General features: G+C 38.5%; 1 protein-coding gene across 1 annotated transcript in view; it reads right to left on the bottom strand.

Moving 5' to 3' along the window:
* lrmda (leucine rich melanocyte differentiation associated) overlaps positions 1–16,550 on the bottom strand; it is an 864,842-nt gene that overhangs the window by 309,536 nt on the left and 538,756 nt on the right. Inside the window, exon 3 of the mRNA XM_061935510.2 lies at positions 8,035–8,161. Within this exon, the coding sequence (XP_061791494.2) occupies positions 8,035–8,161 (127 nt within the window). The remainder of the gene's footprint in view (positions 1–8,034; positions 8,162–16,550) is intronic.

Below are 16,550 nucleotides of genomic sequence, written 5' to 3'. Positions count from 1 at the left end.
GCTTGTTGGGATCTGGAATCAGCCTAAAAGTGAGCAATTCATATTAGTCAGAGCTGGGCAAATATTTTGACTGTGTCTGGGGGGGCCAATGTGTATGTGTGTATAAATTATATGTACACATTTAGCTGTAAAAATTTACTGTATAATATGTGTTTTTTCAAGAACACTATTCCGAAAAAAAAAAATGAAGAAGAAAAAAAAAAAAAATATATATATATATATATATATATATATATATATATATATATATATATATATATATATATATATATATATATAATTTTTTAAAATATTTTTATTTTTTTATTTTTTTTGGATTAGTGTTTCCTGAAAAAAAAAAAAAAATATATATATATATATATATTTTTTTTTTTTCAGGAAACACCAATCCGAAAAAAAAAAAAAAATAGAAAATTAGTGTTCCTGAAAAAAAGGGAAAAAATAAATAAATACATTTCTCCAAGGTTTGTCATAGTCATTCACACCGATGTCCCACTGGGGTAAGTTTTCCTTGCCCTTTGGGGCTCTGTACCGAGAATGTCGTTGTGGCTTGTGCAGCCCTTTGAGACACTATATAAATAAACATTGATTGATTGAATTAAATATTATATTTTTTTATTTTTTTATTTTTTTATTTTTTATATATATATATATATATATATATATATATATATATATATATATATATATATATATATATATATATATATATATATATTTAAATATATATTAATATATATATTAACAAAATATAAATTTTTTTAATGTAATTATTTTCCCTTTTTTTCAGAAACACTAATCCGAAAAAAATAAAATAAATAAATAAATGACACATATATATATATATATATATATATATATATATATATATATATATATATATATATATATATATATATATATATATATATATATATATATATATATATATATATTTATATTTATATTTATTCAGTTTTTTTTCGGATTAGTGTTCCGAAATAAATAAATAAATATATATATATATATATATATATATATATATATATATATATATATATATATATATATATATATATATATATATATATATATATATATAATGTACGGTAATTTTATTAATTTTTTTTATTTATTTTTTTATATATATTTTTTTTCGGATTAGTGTTCCTGAAAAAAAGGAAATACAAATAAAAAAATATATATATATATATTTACTTTTTTTTACATACCATAATAATACTCCTATGTTGAAGCACAGTACAATCAATCAAGCTGTTCATTTTCATAGCTTACCAAAGTCGTACTAAAACATTTTGATATATTTTTGAGCGCCGTGTGTAATGTTCTATATTCTCAATGGAACATATACAATTTTGGTGTTGTTTACTTGAGTCATATTGCAGTCTGCACATATATCTTAAGTGTGACTGCCATTGTATGGCAGTTTACACGTATCTCTTATGTGTGACTGTGATCTACTGGTCACACTTATCATTTCACCATGCACCAAACAAAATTGCTTCGTGGTCGGTAAGCACAACCAAAACTATTCCGTACTTTAGGCGCACCGGGTTAAAAGGCGCACTGTCGAGTTTTGAGAAAATTAAATGATTTTTTAAGTGCGCCTTTGAGTCTGAAAAATACGGTAATAAAGTAAACGATTGAACGCCTGTGTACAGAGCATGTGTTTGGATGTTTTTTTTCAAAAGCTTTATAGACAAAATAGTATGACTCTGAATAGGCTCCGTTCTAAGCAGACTTTTGATGGCATCTAGTTGTAGTTCATAAAAAAAATAAAAACATGTTTTATAGTCTTGTCTCCAAGGATGGTGAATGATCCCAAAACAGTGCAGTTCCCCTTTAATGTTGACAGTGATTTATAGTATTAGTCACTATAAGATGTCCGATAATATCGGACTGCCAATATTATCGGCCGATAAATGGCCGTATAAACAACTTTAACACTGTTACAAATATGAGCCACACTGTGAACCCACACCAAACAAGAATGACAAACACATTTCGGGAGAACATCCGCACCGTAACACAACATAAACACAACAGAACAAATACCCAGAACCCCTTGCAGCACTAACTCTTCCGGGACGCTACAATATACAACCCCCACTACCCCCTACCCCCAAAACTCCGCCCCCCCCCCCCAACCCCGCCCACCTCAACCTCCTCATGCTCTCTCAGGGAGAGCATGAGGAGAGCATGTCCCAAATTCCAAGCTGCTGTTTTGAGGCATGTTAAAAAAAAATAATGCACTTTGTGACTTCAATAATAAATATGGCATTTTTTTTTCCATAACTTGAGTTGATTTATTTTGGAAAACCTTGTTTAATGCAGACCTGGGCAAATTAAGGCCCGTATTCAATCCGACCCGCCGGATATTCCCAAATAATTTTTTTTAGATCTTTAAGATGGAAACTGTAGCTGCCATTATGATGTGCAGTCATGTTTTCAAATGACCATAAGTCTTGAACTATACAAAGTATTTCAATGGTTGGAATCTGTGCTTTTGCATGATGTACTAGTTACTATGGTCATCTAATTAGTTACTATGGTAATCTAATTAGTTACTATGGTAATGTAAGTCACATCAGCTCAGACGCGGCACCAAGCAGTGGGGGTGGGGAGCGTTTCCACAGAGTGTCAGCCTGAAATGCGGGTGTCAGGGACAGACTTGAAAGGATAATTTCACAACAAAGTTCTAAAGCTTCGTTATATATCAGATTGTATATTGTAATTTCACCCTTTGCATTCATATTTGTCGCATTTTTGTCGCGTTTTGCTTGATTGTAAAATATGTCGATGGAGAGGCGGTGTGACGTTCATATGTTGTCAATAGTCAGTGTTTTATTGTTCATAGAAACATTTCAAATTTTAATTTTAATTTTAATATTTTAAGGCGGTCTGTCAAAACGTTTTTAGCATTCAATCAGACATTATTGTGAGGTTTTGTATTAGTGTTCCTAAAAATAGATATGTTGGCCCTCAGATACATTTCTTTCTCTAAATTTGGCCCCCCAGTACAAATAATTGCCCAGGCCTGTTTTAATGCATCCAACGGGGCATCACAACAAAATTAGGCATAATAATGTGTTAATTCCACGACTGTATATATCGATATCGGTTGATATCGGAATCGGTAATTAAGAGTTGGACAATATCGGACATCTTTAGTCACTATAGATCATACTTGCCAACCCTCCCGAATTTTCCGGGAGACTCCCGAAATTCAGCGCCTCTCCCGAAAACCTCCCGGGACAAATATTCTCCCGAAAATCTCCCGATTTTCAGCCGGAGCTGGAAGCCACGCCCCCTCCAGCTCCATGCGGACCTGAGTGAGGACAGCCTTTTTTCACGACGGGAGGACAACAGGGTGACAAGAACTAAATCATCCAGACTCGAGATCAATTGTATTATTATGTTTATCTTACTTAAAAATAAATATATTTATTAATTTACAAAAAAAAAAAAACCTAAATACATGTTTACTATATTTTGCTAAAAAAAAAAAAAATCAAAATTAATTGTATTTTTATTTGTATTTTTTCCTGACTCCTTATTACATCCAGCCATAGAATTATACATTAAAATAAACATATTTGAAATAATTAATTTTAAATGATCATAATAATTCATTTAAAATGACCATATTTAATTATTACTGCGATGAGGTGGCGACTTGTCCAGGGTGTACCCCGCCTTCCGCCCGATTGTAGCTGAGATAGGCTCCAGCGCCCCCCGCGACCCCAAAGGGAATAAGCGGTAGAAAATGGATGGATGGATGGATATTTAATTATTAAAAGAATTGCTTGTTTATCAACAACTTTAGCATTTTATGACCCCCGCTGTCATGACTTGGTCCTGGGTGTTTGCTTTTCCGGGATGCAACGGAAAGTTGGCTCGGGCGAGACGGGAATGTAAGTACATTTTTATTTAAACACTATAACTACAAAGAAAAGGATCAAACAAAAGGCGCGCACAGGGGCGGAGGTACAAAACTAGACTATAAACACAGAACTTGCACATTGGCAGAAACTATGAACAATTAAACAAAACTTGCAAACTATGGCTTGAATAAAGAAAACTTACTTGGATGAAAAAACAGCATGAAAAAGCGCAGCAAGGGTCATAAGTGTGTGGAGAGTATAAATGCGGGATGTCGTCAGAACGACAAACTGAAAACAATGAACTTAAATACTATGGACATGATTAACGAAAACAGGTGCGTGACTCAAAACGTGAAACAGGTGCGTGACGTGACAGGTGAAAACTAATGGTTGCTATGGTGACAAAACAAAAGTGCACAAAAAGTCCAAAAACAAAACTGAACATGACCAAAACAAAAACATGATCACACAGACATGACACCCGCACTCTTTTACTATGAAGCCACGTTGATGTAACACGTGGCTTGGCATTGGCTTGCTGAAATAAGCAGGGGCGTCCATGGTAATTATTAAAATAATTGCTTGTTTATCAACAACTTTAGCATTTTATTCATTACATTTTGAAACTCTCAGAAGCCAAATTATGTTATATTCCTTAAGATTTATTTATGCAAGTTTGAAGTATCAATTATCTAAACACAGTTTTGTTTGCATATTTTCAGGATATAGATATATATATATATATATATATATATATATATATATATATATATATATATATATATATATATATATCCATCCATCCATCTTCTTCCGCTTATCCGAGGTCGGGTCGCGGGGGCAGCAGCCTAAGCAGGGAAGCCCAGACTTCCCTCTCCCCAGCCACTTCGTCCAGCTCCTCCCGGGGGATCCCGAGGCGTTCCCAGGCCAGCCGGGAGACATAGTCTTCCCAACGTGTCCTGGGTCTTCCCCGTGGCCTCCTACCGGTCGGACATGCCCTAAACACCTCCTTAGGGAGGCATCCTGACCAGATGCCCGAACCACCTCATCTGGCTCCTCTCGATGTGGAGGAGCAGCGGCTTTACTTTGAGCTCCCCCCGGATGACAGAGCTTCTCACCCTATCTCTAAGGGAGAGCCCCGCCACCCGGCGGAGGAAACTCATTTCGGCCGCTTGTACCCGTGATCTTGTCCTTTCTGTCATAACCCAAAGCTCATGACCATAGGTGAGGATGGGAACATAGATCGACCGGTAAATTGAGAGCTTTGCCTTCCGGCTCAGCTCCTTCTTCACCACAACGGATCGATACAGCGTCTGCATTACTGAAGACGCCGCACCGATCCGCCTGTCGATCTCACGATCCACTCTTCCCTCACTCGTGAACAAGACTCCGAGGTACTTGAACTCCTCCACTTGGGGCAAGATCTCCTCCCCAACCCGGAGATGGCACTCCACCCTTTTCCGGGCGAGAACCATGGACTCGGACTTGGAGGTGCTGATTCTCATCCCAGTCGCTTCACACTCAGCTGCGAACCGATCCAGTGAGAGCTGAAGATCCTGGCCAGATGAAGCCATCAGGACCAAATCATCTGCAAAAAGCAGAGACCTAATCCTGCAGCCACCAAACCGGATCCCCTCAACGCCTTGACTGCGCCTAGAAATTCTGTCCATAAAAGTTATGAACAGAATCGGTGACAAAGGGCAGCCTTGGCGGAGTCCAACCCTCACCGGAAACGTGTCCGACTTACTGCCGGCAATGCGAACCAAGCTCTGACACTGATCATACAGGGAGCGGACCGCCACAATCAGACAGTCCGAAACCCCATACTCTCTGAGCACTCCCCACAGGACTTCCCGAGGGACACGGTCGAATGCCTTCTCCAAGTCCACAAAACACATGTAGACTGGTTGGGCAAACTCCCATGCACCCTCAAGGACCCTGCCGAGAGTATAGAGCTGGTCCACAGTTCCACGACCAGGACGAAAACCACACTGTTCCTCCTGAATCCGAGATTCGACTATCCGGCGTAGCCTCCTCTCCAGTACACCTGAATAGACCTTACCGGGAAGGCTGAGGAGTATGATCCCACGATAGTTAGAACACACCCTCCGGTTCCCCTTTTTAAAGAGAGGAACCACCACCCCGGTCTGCCAATCCAGAGGTACTGCCCCCGATGTCCACGCGATGCTGCAGAGTCTTGTCAACCAAGACATATATATATATATATATATATATATATATATATATATATATATATATATATATATATATATATATATATATATATATATACTGTATATGCAGAGGTGGGTAGAGTAGCCAGAAATTGTATTCAAGTAAGAGTACTGTTACTTTAGAGATTTATATTACTCAAGTAAAGGTAAGGAGTAGTCACCCAAATATTTACTTGAGTAAAAGTAAAAAGTATGTTGTGAAAAAACTACTCAAGTACTGAGTAACATACACACACATATCATATATATATATATATATATATATATATATATATATATATATATATATATATATATATATATATATATATATATATATATATATATATATATACACACACACATATATATATATTTATATATATGTATATATGTATATGTATATATATACATATATACACATATATATATATATATATATATATATATATATATATATATATATATATATATATATGTATATATATATATATACATATACACACACACACACACACATATATACATATATATATATATATATATATATATATATATATATATATATATATATATATATATATATATATATATATATACACACACACATATATATATATTTATATATATACATACATTGATATATACAGTATATAATTTATATTTATTTATTTTGCCGTTTTTGTTTACATGTTAAAGGTGTTTTAATGAATATACATGCATGTTTAACACATATAGATTCATTTCTTTCATGAAGACAAGAATATAAGTTGGTGTATTACCTGATTCTGATGACTTGCACTGATTGTAATCAGACAGTAGTGCTGGTAACGTCCACGTTTTCAAATGGAGGAGAAAAAAAGTTCCTCCATTCTGTCTAATACCACATGAAAGTGGTTGGTTTTTGGCTTCTTATTTGTCCAGCTTCCATATTCGTTTTTATACACTTTACAAGAAATACATTGGCGGCAAACTCCGTAGCTTGCTAGATTGTTTGCGCTGGCTTTCGAAGACTCTTATTTTGAAAGCGCAGGCGCGATGGAGGAACTGTGCAATCAGTCTTTAGGCTTTTGACGGGATGTACGGTTGAAATAAAAAAGGGCCTTTTTTCCTTCACACTTTTGATTGATTGATTGGAACTTTTATTAGTAGATTGCACAGTACAGTACATATTCCGTACAATTGACCACTAAATGGTAACACCCCAATACGTTTTTCAACTTGTTTAAGTCAGGTCATGTGACCGCCTGGCTCTGTTTGATTGGTCCAACGTCACCAGTGACTGCATCTGATTGGTGGAACGGAGTGAACGTCACCAGTGACTGTATTTGTTGAAACGCAGGCACTATGAAGGTCTGTCTGACAGACCAAAACAAACAAAGCGTGCATTAACAGATCGATAAAAATTAGTAGCGAGTAGCGAGCTGAATGTAGATAAAAGTAGCAGAGTAAAAGTAGCGTTTCTTCTCTATAAATATACTCAAGTAAAAGTAAAAGTATGTTGCATTAAAACTACTCTTAGAAGTACAATTTATCCTAAAAGTTACTCAAGTAGATGTAACGGAGTAAATGTAGCGCGTTACTACCCACCTCTGTGTATATGTATGAAATACTTGACTTGGTGAATTCTAGCTGTCAATATACTCCTCCACTCTTAACCACGCCCCCAGGCACGCCCCGCCCCACCCCCGACCACGCCCCCACCCCCCTCCTCCAGAAATCGGAGGTCTCAAGGTTGGCAAGTATGCTATAGATTTTAGATGTGAGCACCAGCATGCATCTGCAGCATTAACGTCTGTTGTTGTTGACTTCATATCTAATTCCACTAGAGGTCCCTGTGGTTCAAAAACCTCCACAGTGGACTTAAAAACACAAACAAAAGCCACTAAAAGTCTTTCTGGGAGGTATCGCTGCCGCTAATAAAAACGAAAGGATATGTTGTTCTTATTGAGCGTCAAGGTGTGCAGGTTTGGTAACCCTGGCAACCGGAGGTCATTCCCAAGCAGGTTGTTGTCGACGACCAGCTCTTCCAGCTCGGTGAACATCCCCAGGCCCGCCAAGGACCTGCAACGATAAGGAAGACGGTTATTTTCTCGGAGAAATATCCCGGTTTTTTTTTCACACGCTGAAAGGAGGGCGAAGCGACAAGAATTAGTGGCGCTGAGCTCCCGCCTGGCATGGCGAGGCATCCTTCAGCGGGGGCTGGCAGGATGAGGGATGGGGGGGTCACTTGTGAGTAGCCAGGATTCAAAACAAAAGGCTTCAGAAATGCAGCGGGCAGGATGAATTTGTCAATGTCTTGTGCCTTGAGGCGCCCAGTTTCGCCTGACCCCCAACCCCTCCATTCCCAAGACAAATCACTCTGTCACAGTTCACCTTCACTCCCCCAGACACAAATTTAACTTGTCATCCATCATTTTCACACAGGAAGCGGAACATGCTCGCCAGCGCAGACGGAATGGAAGGCAAACTTCTCTCTTTTTTTTTTCCCCCTTTCTCGGACAACTCTTCAAAAAGCTTCCAAGTCTTTAAAGAGACGTCGGGCATTTCCTGCAGGACGACTTCCCTCCGACCCCCCTCCTCCTCCTCACATTCACAGCGTTATAAAAAAAATGATGAAGGGTGGTGTCAGGGGGTAATATTAGTGGCGTGCAAAGTTCAAGCTGTAAAAAGGTGCACAATGGCGGTGTGTGCCGTCCAATCCTTCACGCCGTTGACGCGTCTGAGGTGACTTTATTGACATTTAAATCTGCCAGGGCTGCAGAATGCACGCATGCAACCTCTCAATAGATGTTGCCGTTTAAAAGGCGTCCTTATTTTATCAAGTGCATCAATAACTCTTGTCCATACTTGCCAACCCTCCCGGATTTTCCGGGAGACTCCCGAAATTCTGCGCCTCTCCCGAAAACCTCCCGGGACAAATTTTCTCCCGAAAATCTCCCGAAATTCAGGCGGACTCAGGTCCATAATAACAAATATTTTATTTGAGTATTAACCCACAATTTAAACAGCATACCTGCCCAATCACGTTATAACTGTAGAATGATGGAGGGCGAGTTCTTGGTTTCTTATGTGGGTTTATTGTTAGGCAGTTTCATTAACGTCCTCCCAGCGTGGCAACAACACACAACAACAGCAGTCACGTTTTTTGTCTACCGTAAAGCAGTTTGTCTGCCGTAAACAGCAATAATGTGACACTCTTAAACAGGACAATACTGCCATCAAGTGCATGTGATGAAAGCACTTTTGTGCGCGCCACACAGCAATGCATCATGGTTCGAAAAATAGTGACAGAGAATAGAACAAGGATGGACAATCCAACCCTTAACTCAACAATGAGTAGATGAGTGTTATGTTTGTGTATATGTGTAAATAAATTAACACTGAAATTCAAGTATTTATTTTATATATATATATATATATATACATATATATATATAAATATATATATATATATATATATATATATATATATATATATATATATATATATATATATATATATATATATATTATAAAATACATATATATATATATATATATATATACACGCCCACCCCTCCCCCCTCCCCCCACCTCCCGAAATCGGAGGTCTCAAGGTTGGCAAGTATGCTCTTGGCATCTAACTCACGGGGGAAAAACTGCAAAAACTGAAATCTAAGTAAGATGAAATATCTCAAATAAGGGTGATATTTGCTTATTTTCTGTCTGATAAGATAATTCTTCTCACTAAGCAGGTTATATATTAGTGTTTTACTAGTTTTAAGGGGCCCTGCGATGAGGTGGCGACTTGTCCAGGGTGTACCCTGCCTTCCGCCCGATTGTAGCTGAGATAGGCTCCAGCGCCCCCCGCGACCCCAAAGGGAATAAGCGGTAGAAAATGGATGGATGGATGGATAGTTTTAAGGGTTTTGGTCCTAAATGATCTCAGTAAGATATTACAGCTTGTAGCTGAGATTTGATGACCTATATTGAGTAAAACATGCTTGAAACTACAAACCCCGTTTCCATATGAGTTGGGAAATTGTGTTAGATGTAAATATAAACGGCAAAAATTTGCAAATCCTTTTCAACCCATATTCAATTGAATGCACTACAAAGACAAGATATTTGATGTTCAAACTCATAAACTTTTTTTTTTTTTTGCAAATAATAATTAACTTAGAATTTCATGGCTGCAACACGTGCCAAAGTAGTTGGGAAAGGGCATGTTCACCACTGTGTTACATGGCCTTTCCTTTTAACAACACTCAGTAAACGTTTGGGAACTGAGGAGACACATTTTCAAAGCTTTTCAGGTGGAATTCTTTCCCATTCTTGCTTGATGTTCAGCTTAAGTTGTTCAACAGTCCGGGGGTCTCCGTTGTGCTATTTTAGGCTTCATAATGCGCCACACATTTTCAATGGGAGACAAGTCTGGACTGCAGGGGGGCCAGGAAAGTACCCGCTGTCATGACTTGGTCCTGGGTGTTTGCTTTTCCGGGATGCAACGGAAAGTTGGCTCGGGCGAGACGGGAATGTAAGTACATTTTTATTTAAACACTATAACTACAAAGAAAAGGATCAAACTGTCAGGCTTGTCCCTGACAGTTTGACTGTGTTTTAGTTTTTCCTCTGTGTGTATAGTATTTCCTGTCAGCGCTCTTGTTTTGGTTCTGTTTCCTGTTTCTCCCTGAGTGCTGTGTCCCCTCAGCTGTGGCTGATTGGCACCTGGCCACACCTGGTGTCAATCAGCCAGCTGCTATTTATACCTGCCCTACCCTCCATTCACTGCTGGATTATTGATTGTCTTTGTCATTTTCATTACTACCTGTCTCAATACTAGCCGATGTAGCTCTTTCTACTTTTGTTTCGCTCTGTTCATGTCCTAGTTCCTTCGTGTCACAGTAAGTGTTTTTGTTTCTTGTCCAAAGTTAGCCTCTGTGCTATTTTAAGTTCATAACCAAGTTTGTTCTCCGCCTTGTGCGCACCTTTTGTTGTTACCCTTTCTTTTGTTGTTTTGCCTTAGTGTTTAATTAAATCATGTTTTCTCGTACAATGCCTTCCGCCATCTCTGCATATTGGGTTCGTCACCTACAAACTCTGACACAAACAAAAGGTGCGCACAGGGGCGGAGGTACAAAACTAGACTATAAACACAGAACTTGCACATTGGCAGAAACTATGAACAATTAAACAAAACTTGCAAACTATGGCATGAATAAAGAAAACTTACTTGGATGAAAAAACGGCATGAAAAAGCTCAGCAAGGGTCATAAGGGTGTGTGGAGAGTATAAATGCGGGATGTCGTCAGAACGACAAACTGAAAACAATGAACTTAAATACTATAGACATGATTAACGAAAACAGGTGCGTGACTCAAAACGTGAAACAAGTGCGTGACGTGACAGGTTTAAAACTAATGGTTGCTATGGTGACAAAACAAAAGTGCACAAAAAGTCCAAAAACAAAACCGAACATGACCAAAACAAAAACATGATCACACAGACATGACACCCGCACTCTTTTACTATGAAGCCACGTTGATGTAACACGTGGCTTGGCATTGTCTTGCTGAAATAAGCAGGGGCGTCCATGGTGACGTTGCTTGGATGGCAACATATGTTGCTCCAAAACCTGTATGTACCTTTCAGCATTAATGGCGCCTTCACAGATGTGTAAGTTACCCATGTCTTGGGCACTAATACACCCCCATACCATCACAGATGCTGGCTTTTACACTTTGCGCCTATAACAATCCCGACAATTTGAAATGTGCACTCGTCAGACCACAGAGCACTTTTCCACTTTGTATCAGTCCATCTTAGATGAGCTCAGGCCCAGCAAAGCCGACGGCGTTTCTGGGTGTTGTTGATAAACGGTTTTCGCCTTGCATAGGAGAGTTTTAATTTGAACTTGCAGATGTAGCGACCAACTGTAGTTACTGACAGTGGGTTTCTGAAGTGTTCCTGAGCCCATGTGGTGATATCCTTTACACACTGATGTCGCTTGTTGATGCAGTACAGCCTGAGAGATCGAAGGTCACGGGCTTAGCTGCTTACGTGCAGTGATTTCTCTTTTGATAATATTACGGACCGTAGATGGTGAAATCCCTAAATTCCTTGCAATAGCTGGTTGAGAAAGGTTTTTCTTAAACTGTATATATACCCATTTACACACACACACACACACACACACAAAATGTGCTATCTTGATGCTAATTTACACTCAATACTGATTAGCATTAGCGATTTTACATGGCGATGTTCGACACCTCCAAACTAAGACGCAGGTTACAATCAAACAGCTGGTGTGTGATGAGGACAGTACTTACGGTATAAAGACTGGCACATTCAACCTAATGGCAAAGACTACTTCTTGGCTACGGCAACACGGATATGACAAACTGAAATGAATGTAAAAAAACAATATATTTGATCATTCATTTAAAATGTGTTACCACACGCATACAGACACAAACAGTTCACATATGAAAGTTATCCAACCTAAAAGTCACACACCAAAGCAAACATCGAACTATATAACACCAAAGATGATGCAACCACCTCGGGTGGAAATGAACCAATGAGCAAGTGGTTGTTGACTTTGAGTGAGTCTGACTGATGCCTGCTTTCAAAAAGACGGCGGCTGTCATCAGCACCTTGCTCTGATTGGTTCTGACTAAAGCTGGAGTGAGATGGATGTGTGCGGAGATGTTACGGTTTTTATGGAAGTAAAAGCAACACTCTGGACCAGACCTGGGCAAATTATGGCCCGGGGGCCACATACGGCCCGTTAAGCTTTTCAATCTGGCCCGGTACTTTTTTTTAGATCTTTAAGATGGAAAGTGTAGCTGCCATTATGATGTGCAGTGATGTTTTCTTGAACTATACAAAGTATTTCAATGGTTGGAATTTGCGCTTTTGCATGATATACTAAATACTATGGTCATCTAATTAGTTACTATGGTAATCTAATTAGTTACTATGGTAATCTAAGTCACAGCAGCTCAGACCAGGCACCAAGCAGTGTGGGTGGGGAGCGTTTCCACTGAGTATCAGGCAAAAATGCGGCTGTCAGGGACAGATTTTTACAACAAAGTTCTAAAGCTTAGTGAGCTATCAGATATATAAGATAGTCAGTGGTTTTTATTTACCCTTCGCGTTCATATTTTGCGGTGTTTGTTCCATTTTTGTTGCGTTTCGCTTGATTGTATAGTATCTCGATCGAGAGGGGATGTGACTGTTATGGTTTGACTAAGGGAGGTGACGGCAACAGACACCAGGGGCTTGTAATGTTCAATAATTTATTATATATATATATATATATATATATATATATATATATATATATACTCTTGGATTGTGTCACACTCCATTTTTTTAGATTAGTTTATTAGTTAGTATTGTTTAGAATTATTATATATATATATATATATATATATATATATATATATATATATATATATATATATATATATATATATATATATATATATATATATTAGATTTGTTTATTAGTTAGTATTGTTTAGAATTATTATATAAATATATATATATATATATATATATATTTGCTTATTAGTTAGTATTGTTTAGAATTATTATATATATATATATATATATATATATATATATATATATATATATATATATATATATATATATAATAATTCTAAACAATACTAACTAATAAACAAATCTAAAGAAATGGAGTGTGACACAATCCAAGAGTGTGTATGGTGTAAGACTATGTGTGTAGCTTAGCTGTTGAGTGTTACCGTAAATTGTTGAACGAGAGACGAGGAAGTCCAGGGGAGAGAGAAGTCTACAGGTCCGAGTCCAAAGCGGGGGAAGTCAAGGATCAAGGGAGGCAGTCAGAGTCCAGAGGGAGATCCAGGGAAAAATGAGAGGCACAACTCACTTTCAAGACGACGGAGGGGTATGTACGCCAACAGAAGATTGTATTCCGGCCCGGCATGGCAGGTTGTGCCGGTTTATGAAGGCAGCTAGCTCATCACGGGCAGGTTTACGGATTGCAGATTGTCTGCAGGCACGAGGAGAGAGAGCGCCTGTGGGCATTGCCCGCGGTGCGCTCGTCAGGGCGCAAAGATGAGGAAATGCGCCCTGGCCGTGGACAGTGATGTTCACATGTTGTCAATATTCAGTGTTTTATCATTCATAGTAAAAATTGTAAATCCCACATTCTTTAATTTCATGTGCATTTTGGGAGTCTCATTCAGTAAAAAAAAAAATTAAGGTGGTCTGTCATAACGTTTTTTTAGCTTTCAATCAGACATTTCACGTTTCCCCCCCGAGTCAAAATAATTGCCCAGGCCTGGTCTACACACAGTTCCATTCCTGCGATGACGATATAACTCTTAGAGTTAAAAGTTGGACTTTATACCGAAATTAAAGCAAAAATAACATCTAGGTCACTCATGATATAACACAAATCATTTTACGTGTCCGAAGATACCGTCTTTATCCTTAATCCTCTCAACGTTTGATCATATGTCGTCAATATTCAGTGTTTTATCGTTCGTAGTTAATATTGTAAATCTCGCATTCTTTATTTTCATGTACATTCTGGGTGTCTCATTCAGTAAAAACAATTTAAATTCAATTCCGTTTTTTAAGGCGGTCCGTCATAACGTTTTTAGCATTCAATCCGACATTATTGTGAGGTTTTGTATTAGACACATTTTTTTAGATCTTTAAGATGGTAATCTAATTAGTTACTATGGTAATCTAATTAGTTACTATGGTAATCCAAGTCACAGCAGCTCAGACCAGGCACCAAACAGTGTGGGTGGGGAGCGTTTCCACTGAGTTTTAGCCTGAAATGCGGCTGTCAGGGACAGACGCGGAAGGATATTTTTAGAACAAAGTTCTAAAGCTTAGTGATCAGATACAGTCGTATCTGATCACTCCTCTTGACAAAATTGGTGCAGTTCAGCTAAATGTGTTGCTTTTCTGACATGGACTTGTTTCTTCAGCATTGTCCACACGTTTAAGTCAGGACTTTGGGAAGGCCATTCTAAAACCTTCATTCTAGCCTGATTTAGCCATTCCTTTACCATTTTTGACGTGTGTTTGGGGTCATTGTCCTGTTGGAACACCCAACTGCGCCCAAGACCCAACCTCCGGTTTGTCCTGAAGAATTTGGAGGTAATCCTCCTTTTTCATTGCCCCATTTAGTCTCTGTAAAGTACCAGTTGTCACTGCGGACGACTCAGAACAGGACTTGCAGGTAGGAACATGATTTAATCTTGATAAATCATACAACTTCCAAAAAAAAGGCGAGCGTGCCTATCGCACGCGGAAGCTAATGCAAAAACCTTAGCGCAGGAAACATGGAACTATGGACGTGGAACCTCACGAAACTGTGGCATGAAATAAACAAGACTTACGTAGACAAGGCATGAGACGGACAATGACGCCAGGCCGACTGACTGGCAAAGGCAGGCTTAAATAATGGCTCTGATTAGAGACAAGTGAGCGTCCCGAACACCAGAGGCAGGTGAAAACAATAAGCAGCCATGGCAACCAAACCGAACTCAGGTGTCACAAACAGGAACTGAAGGAGTCCAAAACTAACAGAAAATACAAAAACATGATCCGGACCACGGATCATGACACCAGTTCCATTGGCAACAAAACAGGCCCAGAGCATAATACTACCACCACCATGCTTGACGGTAGGAATGGTGTTCCTGGGATTAAAGGTCTCACCTTTTCTCCTCCAAACATATTGCTGGGTATTGTGGCCAAACAGCTCAATTTTTGTCCATGTGATGTCATATGTGGCCAATATTCAGGGTGTTATCATTCATAGTAAATATTGTAAATCCCACATTCTTTATTTTCATGTAAAATCTGTGTGTCCCATTCAGTAAAAAAATTTACAATTCCTTTCCGTTTAAGGCGGTCTGTCCAACGTTCCCTCTAAGGTTTGCACCTGTGCAATTGCACACTGCTCAAGCGTCCTCTGCCATGTACAAAATCAAATAAAAAAAATAAGCGCATAACAATTTTCGACACACGGACACGACAGAGAAAACAGTTTTCGTCATCATTGTTCAAATATTGTAACGTCTGTCGAGACGCTTGGAGGACATGAATTCCATCGATCACTTTACTGAGCAAAACTCTTTAATGTCGGCCATAAACACATCACCAAAACATTAGTAAAAAATATGATATCTAGCAAAACTGGTCAATTTCTGCAGTACAAACCAGACCAAAAGCAAATTTGTTATGTCAACAGCAGGCGGTCTGTCCAACGTTCCCTCTAAGGTGTGCGCCTGTGCAATTGCGCAATGCTCAAGCGTCCTCTGCGCACGGCAAATCTATGCCATGCACAAATTCAAATAAAAAAAATAAGCGCATAACAATTTTCGACACACGGACACGACAGAGAAAACAGTTTTCGTCATCATTGTTCAAATATTGTAACGTCTGTCGAGACGCT

Source organism: Nerophis lumbriciformis, linkage group LG02, assembly GCF_033978685.3.
Source record: "Nerophis lumbriciformis linkage group LG02, RoL_Nlum_v2.1, whole genome shotgun sequence".
Lineage (NCBI taxonomy): Eukaryota > Metazoa > Chordata > Actinopteri > Syngnathiformes > Syngnathidae > Nerophis > Nerophis lumbriciformis.
This window is presented reverse-complemented; position numbering and strand designations above follow the sequence as displayed.